The sequence below is a fragment of the Pimephales promelas genome, chromosome 9 (assembly GCF_988280905.1).
Source record: "Pimephales promelas chromosome 9, fPimPro1.hap1.1, whole genome shotgun sequence".
NCBI lineage: Eukaryota > Metazoa > Chordata > Actinopteri > Cypriniformes > Leuciscidae > Pimephales > Pimephales promelas.
The window spans coordinates 32,338,960-32,357,517 of record NC_142777.1 but is presented as its reverse complement, the minus strand read 5'-3'; the positions used below and the strand labels follow the sequence as shown (position 1 = coordinate 32,357,517).

The window sequence follows — 18,558 nt, the reverse complement described above, 5'->3', positions numbered from 1 at the left end:
TATTCAACTAGAAAACATTTATCTTAAACATTTGGAATGTAGATTTATACTATACCATTAATGGCCAAGTGTATGTTGGCTTTGTTTTATTTTGTTGTTTTTTATTATTATAATTATTATTATTATTATTCACTTTTGATACTGTGAAAATCTTTCATGCCGAAAGATTAAAACATGACAGTTTTGAGAAAAAAAAAATGTGTTGTGTTTGCTTTCTAAACTTATGTTGGTAGCATGCAAATCTGTTCATATAAGAAAATGAATCAATATAATAAACAAATGAATTTGTAGTTCTAAATTAACGTTATTCACCTTGGAGTTGTTTTCAAGGTAAAGTTTATGTTAAAACAAATAAAAAAAAACGGAGACCTTTTAAGGAGATTTTAGGCGGAATATTTGGGATTGTAATGATTAATTGTGATTGGCTAATATGTCCTTATATGTTTCAAAAAAATTTTTGGAACAACATTATGGTGAAAAATGGACGATCCGTGATACTTTCGTTTCGTTTAGTCCCTTTTAGGACACCGTACTTAACGTAACATGTACGTCACGTATCTGCTGCGCAGGAGCAGCCTAGCATACTAGCGAGGTAAACAATACTTGATGGGATATATTGTAATATTTATCTGATATTTTTACACTTAAATATCATCACTAGATTGTAATACTAAAGCTAGTAACGTCGAGCATCATCATGGAATCAGAAAACCGACCCAAAAAGGTGAGTTACGTACGGTACTATTCACCATTGTGTACATAAAATGTGTCTTAATAAATGCTTGTTTGTGTTATGATATAAAACATATTCATATGTTAAGCTTAGCGTTACCCTGCTTTAGTGTAACGTTAAATAAACACTTATACGTAGAGAATGTGTGCTTCTGAACGGCTCTCTAACGTTAAGGGATGCTGTTTGATTTGTAACTAATGTATGCAGTTTGTAATGCATGTATGTGATGCTGTGTAATTGTCAGAGAAACTACTCGGAGAAGTCTGGATCAGAGGGCTCAGAGGATGATGACTATGTGCCGTATGTTCCTGTTAAGATTAGAAAACAGCAGATGGTAAGCAATCTCTACTACAGCATGGTTATTGATTGTCATGCGAGATGTGTTTTTGTTTCCTTTGTCAACTCTGTTTGATATTTGCTATGGTTCTTGAAAAACTCTGTCTCATTCTTTTGCTGTGATCCTCAGCTCCAGAAGGTGATGCGTCTGCGTGGGAAAGGGCTCACGGAAGAGGAACAGAAAGACAGCGGTGGAGAGCAGAAAGATGAGGATGAGGGTCTGGGCCCCCGATCCAATGTCAGTCTGCTGGACCAGCACCAACACCTCAAGGAGAAAGCTGAAGGTCTTTACACCCTCCCCTGTGCTTTATTACTTGTTTACAGTTTAATGCTGTGGTTCAATCTATCTATCTATCTATCTATCTATCTATCTATCTATCTATCTATCTATCTATCTATCTATCTATCTATCTATCTATCTATCTATCACTCTCTCTCTCTCTCATATATATATATATATATATATATATATATATATATGAAGAGTTCAGATGCAAAAGCTTTTAAGTGCCATTTCAATTTTTTTATTAAGCTTGTATATATAAGTTCAGGAATTTCACTGAAATGACAATTAATAGGTAATCTTCATTGCCATTTATGTGAAATCACTGAACTTTAATATACAGGCTTGATAAAAATTATAATTCTAGAAGAAAATTTTAAATGGCACTTAGAGACTTTTGCATCTGAATTCTTCATATAAAAAAAATCACTGACCCTAATCTTATGAACAGTAGTATATAATATCGTTACAAAAGATTTATATTTTAAATACATGCTGTTATTTTGCTCAAAATGTTTTATTCATTAAAGAATCCTGGAAAAAAAAGTATTACAGGTTATAAAAAAATATTAACACCTCTTTCAATTATTGATGACAAATTACCATATTATAATGGTTTCTGAAAAAATCATGTGACTGGTGCAATGGCTAATGGAAATTTAGCTTTGCAGTATATTAAAATTTAAAACCCTTACTTTAAATTGTAGTAATATTTCACAATCTTACATTTTCAGTATTTTTGGTCAAATAAATACAGACTTGATGAGCATAAGAGACTTCTTTCAAAAACATTAAAAATAGTCTTTCCAAACTTTTGACCGGTACAATATATGTGTGTATGTATGTACGGAAACAACTTTAATTGTCTTTGGTACATCAGTCATTTCTTTCTGTTGAGGACGGTGTTTAGTTTTTTAGTGAATTACTTTCATAAATGTTTTTTTTTTTTTTTTCACAATCTTTAGCTTGTTTAACCTGTGTGTGAAATATAATTTAAACCTGGAAACAAAGAAAAGATCTAAGATTTTTTTTTTTTGAAAATTAAAATGCATTATGTAAATGTATAAATATGAAAGAATATGTTTTCACTTAAATTATGCTTGTAGTACACTAGTTTCAAAAGGAAAAAGGAAAGACGTATATAAGCCTCTTCTTGTGTGTTCTCTGTTTCTTCCATAATGTTTGTTTATTCTCAATTCTTACATTAATAATTCTAGCTCGAAAGGAGTCTGCCAAGGAGAAGCAGTTGAAAGAGGAAGAAAAAATTCTGGAAAGTGTGGCTGAAGGCAGAGGTAAGCTAAAACAGAATAATTTGCCAGTTTCTTAAATGTATTGGTGAAGTATTTATCATCACAAACCTGCTCAATGTTTTTATCAGCTCTAATGTCTGTGAAGGAAATGGCCAAAGGAATCACATATGATGACCCAATAAAAACAAGGTGAGCTGACTTTCACTCCATTAATTTATCAAGGCATGTGTGTTTGCATTAAAGAGAAGACAACCCCAAATAATAATACAATTTCTGATATTCCCTTCAGCTGGAATGCACCCCGGTACATTCTCGCCATGCCGCCAGCACGGCACGAACGTGTACGGAAGAAGTACCATATCCTTGTTGAAGGTGAAGGCATTCCACCACCCATTAAGAGCTTCAGAGAGATGAAGCTTCCTCAGGGTAAGATCCATCTCACCTATTTTACATGCAGCCCCTCACTCACAGCTTTACGCTAATGGCCCGCTCTTAACTCTAATGGCCTTTGCAGCCATCCTGAAAGGACTGAAGAAGAAAGGAATCGTTCACCCAACACCCATTCAGATTCAGGGAATACCAACCATGTGAGTTTCATTTGGGACTGTTCTGCTTGGGGCGATATTCAATCATTATCATACAGTGTCAGGGGGCTTTGATGCGGTTTGGCTTGGTGTTCATATAAATATTTACGTTGAATTTTAATGAAAAAAAATATTTTAATATTCTCATTTTAAAGTGTTTGTATATATATATACACACGCACACATAAATACTGTACATATGGCATAAACATTTCAAAATACTAACTATTAAATATTGTTTTATAAACTTGTGTTTTGGTTTGTTTGTGTAGTCTCTATGGCAGGGACATGATTGGCATTGCCTTCACCGGCTCAGGAAAAACCCTGGTTTTCACGCTGCCCATCACTATGTTTTGTCTGGAGCAGGAGAAACGGCTACCCTTCTGTAAGAGAGAGGGACCCTACGGCCTCATCATTTGCCCTTCTGTAAGCCCACTCGGTCTCTCACACATCTGCTAGAAATATGGCTGAAAAATTAAAGCCGATTACACAATATTTCAAAAGTATTTCTTCTTTAAATCAAGAGTCAGATCAGATGGCAACAGTAGGTTAATTTATATTGTACGTCTTTCTCTTCGTCTGTAGAGGGAGCTGGCGAGGCAGACACACAGTATCATTGAATACTACTGTAAACTCCTAGAGGATGAAGGGGCTCCACAGTTGCGCTGTGCGTTGTGTATTGGGGGCATGTCCGTCAAAGACCAGATGGAGGTCGTAAAGCAGTAAGTCAAATTATTTAAATTTACACCATGACGTTTAAAAAGGAAGAAAAGGTCCTAAAATACCAGGGGATCATACTGGGTCTTTATTTTGATGCTGATTTAGTTAGAAATCCCTTATAGACTTATGAATGATGATGTGGGTGGTGATGGCGCAGTGGATAAGACACATGTCTTTGGTGTGAGAGACCCGGGTTCGAATCCACTGTGAGACACCAATGTGTCCCTGAGCAAGACACTTAACCCCTAACCCCTATATCTGACATGTATAGCAATTGTAAGTTGCTTTGGATAAAAGCGTCAGCTAAATGAATGTAAATGTTAATGATGTGGTTGTAGTGGGGTGCACATGATGGTGGCCACTCCTGGCAGACTGATGGACCTGCTGAACAAGAAGATGGTGAGTCTGGATATCTGCCGCTACCTGGCTCTGGATGAGGCTGACAGGATGATTGACATGGGTTTTGAGGAGGACATTAGGACTATCTTCTCTTACTTTAAGGTACTTTTTCTGCACATCTCATGATTAGGCAACCCAATTATAAAACATTTAGTCAAATTAGTAAATTCACTGCTCTTTTCAATGTTTTCCTGAATATCTTGTGGTTTTGCCATCAAGGGTATTTCAGCAGGATAAGAGTGTTTTTTTTTTTTTGCTTTAGGGTCAGAGACAAACGCTGCTCTTTAGTGCCACTATGCCCAAGAAGATCCAGAATTTTGCCAAAAGTGCTTTAGTTAAACCCATCACAATTAATGTGGGCAGAGCTGGAGCTGCAAGCTTGGACGTCATCCAGGTAAGACGTTAAAATGAAGGCCTAGCATTATTCTTTCCTCATGTTCCATTCAATCCTTTTACTTGTTTTGTAAAATTCTATCATCCAAACCTCTATGACTTTATTTCTTCTGTGGAACATGAACGAAGATATTTTGAAGAATCTTGGTTACCAAACAGTTTCAGTTCCCAAATGACCACCAGAAGTCAATGGGAGCTGAAACAGTTTGGTTACCAACATTGTTCAGAATATCTTCCTTGATGTTCTTCAAAATAAAGAAATGCATACAGATTTAGAATGACAAAAGGGTGAGTAAATGATATTACACTATCCTTAATAAGGGGGTTGTTTTTGGAAGAAATTAATTATTTTATTCAGCAAAGATGCATTAAATTGATCAATGTGTGCATTTAAGATGTTACAAATGATTTCATTTTTTTTTTTTTAAATAATTGTCTGTTCTTTTGATATTTCTATTCATAAAATATCCTGGAAAAAAAAGAGTTACGGTTTTCACAAAATATCAAGCAACTCATTTTGACATTTATAATAATATGAAATGTTTCTTGAGCATTCTTAATGCTAATGAATCTGGACAGTAAGTTTTTCTTATAGGCGTTCTCACTTTAATTTGCGTGTTCTAGGAAGTGGAATATGTCAAAGAGGAGGCCAAAATGGTTTATCTCCTGGAGTGTCTTCAAAAGACACCACCTCCGGTACGTCTCCTCTCGTTCTAAACCACATCTTAAAAACCCTACATTATCTCTTCTAAAGGTCATACTTCGTACATTGTGTCTTAGGTATTAATCTTTGCGGAGAAGAAAGCTGACGTAGATGCCATACACGAGTATCTTCTGCTGAAAGGTGTGGAGGCAGTGGCTATTCACGGAGGAAAAGGTACCACATCATCCATCTCAATCTGCTTGTAAAGCACACACCATCAATCAGCTCAGCTGTATGCGTGCTGGCTCCTGCAGCTACAGACGCTCTCCACCGGGTGACAGTTTCTGCTGCAGTGTGGCTCCTATCATAGTGCTAAACCTAAATGTCAGAACTTTTGATCTCACTTGACCTCAAAGGAGTGATGAATGTCTGTGGCTTCACTTGACACTGATCATATGCACTAGTTCACGTTACCTAAAATATCTAATAGTCTGTTATGAATGTGATCATACAGTTCAGCAACACACTCCTCATTTGTGCTTTTTAGACCAAGAAGAGAGAACGAAAGCCATTGAAGCATTCAAAGAGGGAAAGAAAGATGTCTTAGTGGCTACTGATGTTGCTTCAAAGGGTCTGGATTTCCCAGCTATCCAGCATGTAGTCAATTATGACATGCCAGAGGAGATTGAGAACTATGGTAGGTGTTCAGATGATTGTTTATTTCAAGTTTTGATTTTGTTTTTTAATGTAAATTATTTTTTTTTCAGCCTTGTTTAGCATAAGACAAACTAGTATTTAATATGGTTCATACAGTTCAAAATGTATTTAGAAGCCACACATGTAAGAATGTGTTTTAGATAGCATAATGTCAAAACAAGTGGCATTTATTTTAAAGGAGGAGTTCACTTTTAAAAAAACGTTTAATTTACTCACCCCCATGTCATCCAAGATGTCCATGTCTTTCTTTCTTCAGTCGAAAAGAAATTAAGGTTTTTGATGAAAACATTACAGGATTTTTCTCCATATAATGCACTTCAATGGGAACCAAAAGGTTCAAGGTCCAAAAGACAGTTTCAGTGCAAAATGCAAACTGTTCAAAGGGCTTTAAATGATTCCAGACAATGAATAAGGGTCTTATCAAGCGAAACGATCGCTCATTTAAAAAAAAAAAAACAATAACAAAGTTTAAGTTTTATAAGCTTAAATGGTCGCCTTGCTCTGTTCGTGACTCTCCCATTCCAACTCGTTCATCAAAATAAACGAATTTTTTCCCGAGTCGACTCGTTCAGTTTGTACGTTGAATGAACCAAATGACACGAAAAAAGATTCGTTCATTTTGATAAACGTGTACGAACAGGAGAGTCACGAACGCGCATCACAGAACAGAGCAAGGCGACCATTTGAGATTATAAAACTTAAACTTTGTTCTATTTTTTTTTTTTTAAATGAGCGATCGTTTCACTTGATAAGATCCTTATTCATCGTCTGGAATCGTTTAAAGCCCTTTTGAACAGTTTGCACTGAAACTGTCTTTTGGACCTTGAACCGTTTGGTTCCCATTGAAGTCCATTATATGGAGAATAATCCTGGAATGTTTTCATCAAAAACCTTAATTTCTTTTCGACTGAAGAAGGAATGACATGGATATCTTGGATGACATGGGGGCGAGTAAATTATCAGCAAAAGTTTTTTTAAAAGTGAACTACTCCTTTAAATAATGGTAGTATAAGGCCTCCTTTCACATTTGAAAAAAGTTTATAAAATTTGGGATATATTTACATGAAATTGTGACATATTTATTCCACAGTCCACCGAATAGGCAGAACAGGTCGATCTGGAAAGACAGGAATAGCTACAACATTTATCAATAAAGGATGTGGTAAGTTTATTTTTTTATATATAGATTGATCTTTAATATCTCCTCTTTCCTTTTTGTTTATTGTATCATTGCTTCTTCCGAAATAAAATTACCACAAACAATGACTAATCATTTCCAAAAATACACTGTGTAGATGTCGTTGTGCATGTAAACTCTTGTTTTATTTCATAGATGAGTCTGTGCTGATGGATCTGAAAGCTCTTTTGGTTGAAGCCAAACAGAAAGTTCCTCCTGTACTGCAGGTCCTGCAAACGGGAGACGAGACGATGCTGGATATTGGAGGTACAAATTACGTACTTATTGCGGAAACAAGCTTATATAGCTTATGTGCACACCATTGTTGCAACATTTGCTTGATTGTGCAAAGAGGCTCAAAAGACAAGATAAAGGCATTGCTAACTTCTGCTTTTCATTTCTAGGAGAGAGAGGCTGTACATTTTGTGGCGGTTTGGGTCACAGGATCACAGATTGTCCCAAGTTGGAGGCCATGCAGACAAAACAGGTCACCAACATCGGCCGCAAAGACTACTTGGCCAACAGCTCCATGGATTTTTAATGCGGTCTACTCCTTCGATGTTAAATTCTTCATTGGGAGAGGCTTCAGTGTTGTTTTATGTCATTTTGTACAAAATGTATTATTCATGGAACAGTACGTTGTTTCATTTATTTCAGTGAACCTTTTGTTGCAAAATAATTTTGTATAAGTAAACAATATATTACAGTTATTTAGTTTTCAGCAGGTTTTGCTCTATGTCGATGTTCATTTAATTATGAACTGTTACAGTATTTATCTGAAATCCACTCAGGCATGTTTTTTGACAGTTAATTGTTTATTTGCTACACATCCAGTGTAAATATCTGAACGTCAATTCATGCTCTTCGTTTTATGACGCAAACTGCAAATAAAATTCTTCTTTGAGATTACGTTGAGGCAATTATTACTGTCTTTTATGTTGTGTACACCCTGTAATATGAATAGAACTTTATGTTGTGATACTATAAATGTAAATGAGAGTACGTTGAGGATCTGATTATATATCTTTGCAACGTCCTGTTTATGACCAAGCTTGGCTGATTGTTAATAAAGAAGCACGTCAATGTAAAGCGTTCAGCGTTTGTAGGAAACCATTTTTAGGCCTCTTGGTGGTGAATGACGTGGCCCCTACCTTCACAAAAGCTTGATTAATATCAAATTTAGCATCATACTGCGCTCTCTCTCTCTCTCTCTCTCTCTCTCTCTCTCTCTCTCTCTCTCTCTCTCTCTCTCTCTCTCTCTCTCTCTCTCTCTCTCTCTCTCTCTCTCTCTCTCTCTCTCTCTCTCTCTCTCTCTCTCTCTCTCTCTCTCTCTCTGTATGTGTGTGTGTGTTTTTTCACCTTCTGTAGAAAATACAGGAACTGGACAGGAGCACTTAGAGGCAAACTAGCACGATGGACGTAATCTCTAAAGAGGGACCGCTCTTTTTGCAGGGGGTCAAGTTTGGGAAGGTAAGGTTCATTGAAAATTATAATTTAACACTTACTCAAGGTGGAAATTGTGTGGCTTTATTTTATTGATTCATTTTTTTAAAATTCTAGTATTAGTACTACTATCATATTTAATAAACTAGTTTTTATGCAACGTATATTAATAGTACATTTTATAGTTTATTGCTTGAGTGTGAAGTTAGCCAGGCCGAGGTCATGTGAACACGCATACTGATAAAATGTGAACACTTTGATTAAAAATGCATAAATATCACCAGATTTAAAGGGAGATTAAAATCCACCAAGTGATAAATCATTTTTTTTTAATCATCATTTACTCTTGCCCTCATGTCATTCCAAATCTGCATAGCTTTCTTCTGCGAAGTATTTTTTTTTTCCATACAATGTAAGTGAATGGACTCCAATGTTGTTTGGTTAACAACTTGTCTTGTGTGCATCGTGTGGGTGAGTAAATGATGACAGAATTCTTGTTTTCAGGTGAACTACTCCTTTAAACTAATTACAATTTATTAGGTAGGAAGTAATGGAAAGGAAAATCATTGCTAATCAGTTATAACAGCATTTTGAATTATTTACAACTAGCCTTGGGAATTATAGGTGCTCAGAAATCTTCAACTGTACATATTTAATATAGAAGGGAAACGGCAGCTGGTTACCACCTGAGGTACTTCCATCTTCGTGGTAGTGTTTAACAGCTATGAATCATGCATAGGAGATAAAACGGAGGAACTTTTCATAACTTCTGCTGCCGCTTCTGGCATGCCCTCCCAGAGACCAACCAGTCCAAGTGGAGGAGTACTGAACCAGGCAGTCTGATAAACCCTTCCGAGTTATGCTACAAAATTATTCCTTTTCCTCCATTTAAACATTCCCCCTTTTTCCTGCAGAAGATATGGCGGAAATCCTGGCTGGTTCTGTTTGAGCCCAGCCCTGCAGGGATTGGCCGCATGGAGCTGTACGACATGCGTGATGGAGGGGGTCTGAAGGGGTTCGCCATTGCAAGGCCTGCGGGGCTCAGGAAGATGGACAAACGGGTGATTCGCCTGACAGACTGTCTGAGCATCACCCCGGCCCCAGGAGAGAGCTGTCCCACGGATTGCTCTGCCTTCTTCTTAAACACCACCTCATGCACCTACACCATCGCTGCTCCAACTCGAGAGGATTGGATCTCTGTTCTGTGCCAGCTAGCATTTCAGGTATGAGGATTTTGCAAAGTACAATATGTTCTTGGGTCAAACATTCCTATCCCTAAAGGTCGGGAGTAGTTCACTTTTAAAAAAAACGTTTGCTGATAATTTACTCACCCCCACGTCATCCAAGATGTCCATGTCTTTCGTTCATCAGTCGAAAAGAAATTAAGGTTTTTGATGAAAACATTCCAGGATTTTCTCCATATAATGCACTTCAATGGGAACCAAACGGTTCAAGGTCCAAATGAGAGTTTCGGTGCAGCTTCAAAGGGCTTTAAAGGACACCAGACGATGAATAAGGGTCTTATCTAGGACCCTTCGAGTCATGACTCGAAAATAGATTTGTTCATTTTGATGGACGAGTTTGAACAGAGTCACGAACGCTCATCACAGAACAGAGCAAGACGAGCATTTGTGTTTTTAAAACTTAAACTTTTTTATTTTTTAAATGAGCGATCGTTTCGCTAGATAAGACCCTTATACATCGTCTGGTGTCGTTTAAAGCCCTTTGAAGCTGCTATGAAACTCTGATTTGGACCTTGAACCTTTTGCTTCCCATTGAAGTCCATTATATGGAGAAAAATCCTGGAATGTTTTCATCAACCACCTTAATTTCTTTTCGACTGAAGAAAGAAAGACATGGACATCTTGGATGATATGGGGGTGAGTAAATTATCAGCAAACGTTTTTTTTTTTTAAGTGAACTCCTTTACGTTGAAAAGTTGAGTGTGATATATTTATTTTTTTGTTGCTGTTATGAGCCACTGCTAAAATCAAAAGGAAAATGAATTAAAATATATTATTGATAAATTGTTCAAGCAACTACGAACAAAGTTTTTGATCTAGGAACATATAATTGGATCCAGTCTCCTCTTAGAAGTTATCCGGTTTGATCCATTCATGTATCCAAAACCAGCTCAAGTTTTGTCTGACACCAAAAGCCCCCAATAAAGCAAGTCGTCATTAGATGGAAGTACATTTTACAAGTACTAAAGTGACTAAAGTCAACACATCTATTATGACAAACAGCTTCACACAACAGCTCCCCTGGCTGTGACACACAGAGGAAGTGTTGATAATCACACCTTTGAGTTTATGATTGCACAAAATAGTTCTTTCAAAGACTGATAGCAAAAAAAAGAGGAATTACCAATGTACATTGCTATCAACTGCCTTATTTATTTATTTATTTTTTAGAAGACCCAAGGAACTGAAGATGCCAGGAAAGTCCAGAAAGATAAATGCATGCCGCCGGCTGATAATCAACTGTACTCCACCTGGGGAGCAGGTGAGACTGGGGTCTGAAAATACACCTCGCTATAGACCATTTCACAAGATGTAAACAACAGTGGTCCAGAAACACTTGCTGTTTCAGTTTGTAACTGTTTTCTTTATTTCACATGTAAAGAAAACATCTTAAAGATGTTTGTTTAACTTTTTGATTCAGTTTGAAATGTTCTGGTTGTATTTTATCCCAGCTTTTATGTAGTGTTAAAAAACTGAAACAGGAAGTGCTTCTGGACCAGTGTTGTTTACATCTTGTGAAATGGTCTATAAGCGAAGCCTGATCCAGAACCATGATAACGATTAGCTACTGTTAAACTAGGTGTAACCAACTGTTTGTTGCAGTTAAGCAAGAGGATGTGTTTTATAGATGCAGATATACTTCTGTTTCCATTATGTGGTCCTGTATCTATATATAGGTCTAAAATAATAAGAAAAGATAAACAGAGATTACATGATATGATGATTTGATTATTATTAATAAAATTATTCACAAATAATGGCATATCAAATTTTTTTTTTACTGAGAAAAATCCCCAAATGAAGACCGTTCAAAGACATTATTGTGGTAGAAAAGTGTCAAAATATTGTTTTATCTCCTTATTTTTGAACATTAAGTCTAAAAGTGTTCAGGTTCAAGTTCTTGTCTTTTTATCTGCCTGTCCTGTATTGTATTTTATTTTATTGTTGGTTTTGTGTACTCGTGCAGATTGCCGACTTTGGCGTTGCATCATATCTTGCTGTTCATATTTAGCATCTTGAGTTTGAAGTCTTATTTAGAAGTAGTCTGGTGAGAAGTTACAGGTCTTGTTTTTTTAACTTGCAAATTTGATTTATTTAAGACATTTGGGATCTACCTTTCTCTTTCTCGAAAATAAATATGCAGCGCATTCTTAGTTTCCTAGCATTTTCTTAGTATTAAAATGCTAACCCAGAGATGTGTTAAATATAAATGATAAGAAGTCTAGTCTCAGGAAAACAAACTGGTGGTCAGTCTCAAGATGACTTGCAACACTGATAATGCAAATGCTTTGAAACACTAAGTAACGGTTATCTGACATCTGTTTTTGAGCCACAAAAATTAACTGATGTTGGACTGTAGATCTATGTGTGCATAAAAGGTGTTAGAAACTAATGACCCTCAGTACATACCCTAGAAAAAATAAATAAATTATGCTAAGTATACTACAAATAAATGTACATGTTTTCAGTATGTACTTAATATGAATACCCTGCAATCGAACTTTTAGCATACTAAATTGGTATACTTAAAGCATGCTAAACTGGAAAAACAAATTTAGTTCTAAATGTTCTTTAGTTATCCAGAAATAGTGCTGAATTTACATATTTGTGTCTGTGTGTGTATGTGTATGTATATGAATATGTATTAGCTCATGATTTAAGATTGTTTGTAGACCAATTATTTATGTAATTTTACTACTTCATAAGTCTTGGCCACCCCTGTAAAAAATATTTTATTTTGCCTTTCATTTCCGAGGTCTGACATCACAGGGTTTGTCCAGAGAGACTTTGGTTTGATGTTTTTTGAATTCCACCCCACAGGCCAGTTCCAGGTGACAGTGCAGAGCACAGATGCGTCTCAGAGGTGCAGGATGTCTGGGTCATACCTGCTGTCTTCTGAGAAAGAGGCTATTTGCCTGCTGGACCTCAAGACCGGACAGGCCATCTACCGCTGGCCCTACAGACTCCTCCGCAGATTTGGCCAAGTCAAGGTGCTTCATGAGGAATAAAGAGATATTTAACCCTCTGGAAAAAAGAGATATGTAACTCTGACTCAACATTTTTGCTTATATGAATTTATAAAATTGATATATATATATATATATATATATATATATATATAAGGACCATGATTGAAAACCACTGTCTTAGGGTGCTAAAAACGGAAAAGTTTTTCATGTGCATTTTTTGCAGATGACAACTTTGTCAAAACGATCCCTGTTCACATAGATCCACTACTCACGAAAAAGACTGAAACAGTGTATTCTGGTGTCAGGCCAGTAGTTGGCCATTTCACTTTGTAAAGAAACACTATGTGCCTAGACTAAACAGTAATGCGCAATCACCGTTTTTCAAATGTGCATTTTTGTTGTTTACATGGAGATGATAACGGTATAGTTTTCAAAAACGTACACTTTTGAAACCCTTATTTTGAAACCCTTACTTACTTACTTACTATTTACTTACACGGAGATGATAACGGTATAGTTTTCAAAAACGTGCACTTTTGAAACCTGTTGTCATGTACATGAACGGCCTTAACGCATTTACTGTAGTTGATCAAAAATAGTAAAAAAAGAGGTAATATTATGAAATACTATTACAATAAAAAATAATCGAGAAATTGATTTTAAATCGATTAATTGAGACTCATCAGACCAGGCAACATTTTTTCCAATTTTGGTGAGCTCTTCCAAATTGTAGCCTCTTTTTCCTATTTGTAGTGGAGATGAGTGGTACCCGGTGGGGTCTTCTGCTGTTGTAGCCCATCTGCCTCAAGGTTGTGTGTATTGTGGCTTCACAAATGCCTTGCTGCATACCTCGGTTGTAACGAGTAGTTATTTCAATCAAAGTTGCTCTTCTATCAGCTTGAATCAGTCGGCCCATTCTCCTCTGACCTCTAGCATCAACAAGGCATTTTGGCCCACAGGACTGCCGCATACTGGATGTTTTTCCCTTTCCACACCATTCTTTGTAAACCCTAGAAATGGTTGTACATGAAAATCCCAGTAACTGAGCAGATTGGGAAATATTCAGACCGGCCCGTCTGGCACCAACAATCATGCCACGCTCAAAATTGCTTAAATAACATTTCTTTCCCATTCTGACATTCAGTTTGGAGTTCAGGAGATTGTCTTGACCAGGACCACACCCCTAAATGCATTAAAGCAACTTCCATGTGATTGGTTAATTAGATAATTGCATTAATGAGAAATTAAACAGGTGTTCCTAATAATCCTTTAGGTGAGTGTATAGTTAAATTAATGTGAATCGTGGTATTTGTTTTGTAAGGATGGTCTTTAAAGATTGAAAATGTTGACCTGTTTTCTTGTTTCAGTTTTTTGAATATAAGTTTTTGAATTTGAACCTTTTATATATTTTCAGGGGGGGATTATGATCGAGGCTGGTCGTCGCTGTCACACTGGGGAGGGTCAGTTCATTTTCTTGTCAAAACAGGGGTCACAAATACACAGGGCCATTGAGGAGGCCATCATGCACCAGAGTGTCCAAGAACTGCTGGCACAAGCTACTGCTCTTCCGCAAGAGATTGCACCTCAACCCCCCTCACCTAAAAGCAAACCACAGGACGCTACGCTAAAAATGCTTCCTCCAATCAGCATGAACCAAGAGCGACCACGCCCAGCGTTAAGATGCAAATATGGACAGCAGATACACAAAACCATTGAGGAGGTTCTCGTACACCAGAGTCTCCAAGATCTGCTGCCACCATCCAGACCCCTTCCACAAGCCATTTCAGCCCCACCACTTTCACCGAAACCCCAAACTAAAGTCAATAAGTATTATCCAGTCAACAAGAATCAGGAAAGACCGTGCCCACCTACAATGCAGAAATATAGGCAGGCAAAACACAGGGTCATGGAAGGAGCTCTCACACACCAAAATGTTCAAGAGCTGCTGGCATCATCCAACCCTCCTCAACAATCCCCTCCTCTGCCGCCACCCTTACCTAAAACCAAACCATGGGACAGGCCTAATGATAAACAGCATCCTCCGGCTAACTTAAATCAAGAAAGACCATCTCCTGCACTATCACGCAAAAACATATTCTTACCAGATCCACCTTCTTGTGTCAAAAGCCCTGTGAATAGCCCAGATGATGTTTTGTATTCAATAATATTTCCACAACCAAAACCAAGAACAAAAATGAATCTCCCAAGAGTGTCAACACCTCCCAGTCTACCACAACACATTGGATTTCACGTGAATCCGGATACAGATGTTATTGTGGAGAAAGAGAAGGAATGGAAATCATCACAAAAACCTTCCGAGAGTAGCGATGATGAGGCTCCCTACACTAACTGGACTGCGAAGACTACTGCCGAGCAGGATCAACCCAGTATTGAGGATCTGTATAGCAAAGTGAATTTTGCCTCCAAGATTAAGAACAGACAGACCGAGGACAATGATGGTCAAGAGCAGCCAAATTCTGGCCAACAAACTCCCGTGATCACTTCAAGCGAAATCTCTGTTGACTTTAAAAAGACCCTTTCTAGCATTCTTTGTAGAGAGCTGTCTAAAATGCCACCCACATTTCCTTCCAGGTCACATGGGGGAAGTTGCGATCGGATAGACAATTTGGATGAGGAGATGACTGATTAAGGTTTCTATGTCAATATTTCGGGTCACTGCTAGCCTGAGAAATGTAAGTGATGTGTTATACTGTGCGGTAAGTTATCACATACTTTTTCAATAATAATGTACAGGCTAATGATTAAATCTAGAGAAAACTCTATGATATGAATATCATTAAAATTAAATGATTTTATTAGAAAAGTCTTTGTAAAAATGTGTATTACTCACCAATATACCAAAAATCGTCTAAAGCAATTGGTTGCTGGCATGAAATTGTTGGGTGCGGTTGTTGCCTCTGTGTCTTTTAAAGGGATAGTTCACCCAAAAATGACAATTGTCATCATTTACTCGCACTCAAGTTGTTCCGAACCATTATAAGTTTCTTTCTTCTGTTGAAGAAAGTATTTTGAAGAAGGTTGGTAACCAGCCATTGACTTTTCCTACTATGAATAGTGAATGATGATGACACAATATTTATTTTTGGATAAACTATCACTTTAATGCAGCGTTTCCCAACCCTGTTCATGGAGGCCCCAAAACAGTACAGATTTTGGACGTCTCCCTTATTACATGACCCAGGTGAAACTAAAAAAAAAAATAGAATATTGTGCAAAATTTCATTTATTTCAGTAATTCACCTTAAAATGTGAAACTAATAGGCTATATTATGTGAGCCCGTTCTCATCCCAAGGCGTCATATACTGACGTTTTTGACGTATACATCCAACGCACATGGCACCCTTTAGCGCCAATATGAGACGCAGATAGGCCTATATATGGGCTAGAAGGCGCCTCCTAGTGGTCTAACCCTAACCCTAACCCTACCCCAGACCTAAACCTACCCATAACCGAAGCGTGTTAAATCGACGCTAAAGGGTGCCATGTGCGTTGTATAGGCTGCATTGGCAAAACTGTCACTAGCTATATGACGCTGTTGATTATATAGCCTCATTAAGTGCAAAGTGAGATATTTCAACCCTTTATTTGTTATAATTTTGATGATTATGCTTACAGCTTATGGAAAAACCCCAAATTCAAAATTAGAATATTGTGAAAAGGTTTAGGTCTAAGGCTATCCCTGTAATTATCAACATTATAACACATAAAGACTTGAAATAGGCTATATACTTTGAAGTAATAAGTCTATATAATATATCTGCTTTTAAGTTAAGAAGTTAAGAATTGATTTAAGAAATTGGTTCGCAATAATGCTGACTCAATTAAAATAACGGTGGTACGGAAACTTGTCAGGGTCTTGATCATTTTAAGGTTGAAGGTCATAGTTACATACATACCTGATTTATTGACATTGGGAACGCGTGTATTTTTTTTTTTTTTTTTTAGTCGAGAACAAATCTGTTGAGTGAATGATTTAAACGACTCACACAAGTTCACAAACAAAGTCTAACTTACTTTGTCGCCAACTAGAAACTGTAAAAAGAGTGTATCTGAATGACTATTTTTGGTAAACTGTTTCAAAAACGGTTTAATCAATTGAATATGATAACGGATGCTGATTATTATTACTATTATTTATTTTTTTATTTTATTTTTTAATATGGTAGCCTAAGTGCAACGTTTTTCTGCCATTCAGATTGTTGTAGCCAATGTATGAGTATGAATCGAAGCAATCCACATAAATATATGAAAAGAAAATCTTTATTAAACTTTTGAGGTAATAAAAAAATCACAGAGACATAAATAGCATTTTTGTCATTACTGATGAAGTTTTGTACACGTGGAATGTAAAATCCAAATTTAGGCAATCGTCTGTCTTAAAGTGCAATTAAAGGGCTTGTATATTTTGCCCCCTTCCCTTTTTGTAAGTTTCAGAAATGTTGTCAATCAAGTGAAGCATTGTCTAGAAGAACTAACCGTTATCAACAGGGCCTATCTATTTGGTTCCTTCAATGTCTACTAAAACACAGACAAATAAATTATGATTATTCAGAGTGCCACAGTCTCAAAGTCTATCCAGCAAAGCCATCAGCGTCCTCCATGTCCTTCTTCGATGTCGCTGAAATGGGACGACTCGCCATCACTCGCATTTAACGTGACATCGTTTTTCTCCGGAGCGAAATTAGAAGGGGCGTCCATTGCGTAAGGGATGCTGGTCCTCATAGCCTGAGTTGAACTCCTCTGACCATGGTTGCCAGATGCGCTGCATCCATCCCTCAGATCTCTGCACTCCGACTGCACAACACCTTCCAACAAATCGGACAGCTCTGTGATGTAAATCTGCGCCATCTGAAGGGTGTCATATTTAGAGAGTTTTTTCTCGTTCTCCAAGGACGGTATGACGCTCCTCAGTTTGTCAAACGCTCGGTTCAGTCCGTGCATCCTCCGCCTTTCTCTCGCGTTAGCGGCCACGCGTCTGTGTCTTTGAGGTCCGGGGGGATTTTGCTTGGAACCCCCTTGTGCTTTAGATCCTCCCAAATCAGATTCCGATGTCAAAGGACTGTTGTCTCCAGACATGTACTCGTCCATAGCGGCATCCACCGACGTGTGAGTGTAGTGGTCGCCTGCGGATGAGTACGCGGGGGTCGCGGAGGTCATCCAGGCCCGTGGGTCACTGCGGGTCAACCTCGGATGTTCAGAGAGAGAAAACTCGTCCGGTCGTCCCCGAAATTTTCCATCTGACCAGTGCAAAAGTTTGGTTTTTGCTGTCATGGCTGATAATGTAGGTTACAAAAAAATAAAAAAAAATAAAAATCAAGTGGAGAATGCTTAACTCAATATTGGTGCCTTGGGTGGGCCCTTTACCTTCAGACAGGATCCTTGTCGGCCTTATAGTGGCATCACCTCCCTCCCTCCTCCCCTGATTGCTCCTGTTGAGTGCTCACAGCCAATAGAAAATGCTCCTCAAACTTCCATAGAATAAAGAGTTGTTTTTTTCTTCCTCACATGTCCTGGGGTGATTTTCCAAAGAATGATCACAACTGGAATTTTAACATTTGCTTTAACCTAATTTTGCCTTTGGATTTAAATAGCATACAGTCAAGTCACACACATATATATATATATATATATATATATATATATAT

The 18,558-nt window shown here is 37.4% G+C and overlaps 3 protein-coding genes across 3 annotated transcripts; 2 read left to right on the top strand and 1 right to left on the bottom strand.

Annotated features, from left to right (window-relative positions):
• The first annotated feature begins 535 nt into the window (after positions 1-535).
• On the top strand, positions 536-8,144 carry ddx41 (DEAD-box helicase 41). Its single transcript, XM_039649150.2, has 17 exons — positions 536-724; positions 978-1,067; positions 1,200-1,353; positions 2,570-2,644; positions 2,731-2,791; positions 2,892-3,028; positions 3,117-3,189; positions 3,459-3,612; positions 3,772-3,908; positions 4,245-4,407; positions 4,568-4,699; positions 5,323-5,394; positions 5,479-5,575; positions 5,889-6,038; positions 7,149-7,220; positions 7,392-7,502; positions 7,640-8,144. The coding sequence occupies exons 1-17, from the start codon at positions 698-700 to the stop codon at positions 7,774-7,776; spliced, it is 1,842 nt and encodes a 613-aa protein (XP_039505084.1). The 5' UTR covers positions 536-697; the 3' UTR covers positions 7,777-8,144.
• A 136-nt stretch (positions 8,145-8,280) lies between these two features.
• dok3 (docking protein 3) lies at positions 8,281-17,048 on the top strand. Its single transcript, XM_089135015.1, has 5 exons — positions 8,281-8,705; positions 9,593-9,901; positions 11,093-11,183; positions 12,743-12,912; positions 14,306-17,048. Exons 1-5 carry the CDS (start codon positions 8,649-8,651, stop codon positions 15,539-15,541), a joined length of 1,863 nt encoding a protein of 620 aa, XP_088991141.1. The 5' UTR covers positions 8,281-8,648; the 3' UTR covers positions 15,542-17,048.
• Positions 17,049-17,157: 109 nt separating this feature from the next.
• atoh1b (atonal bHLH transcription factor 1b) lies at positions 17,158-18,273 on the bottom strand. The gene has a single exon (XM_039648638.2). It carries the CDS (start codon positions 18,182-18,184, stop codon positions 17,501-17,503), a length of 684 nt encoding a protein of 227 aa, XP_039504572.2. The 5' UTR covers positions 18,185-18,273; the 3' UTR covers positions 17,158-17,500.
• Between the last annotated feature and the right edge of the window lie 285 nt (positions 18,274-18,558).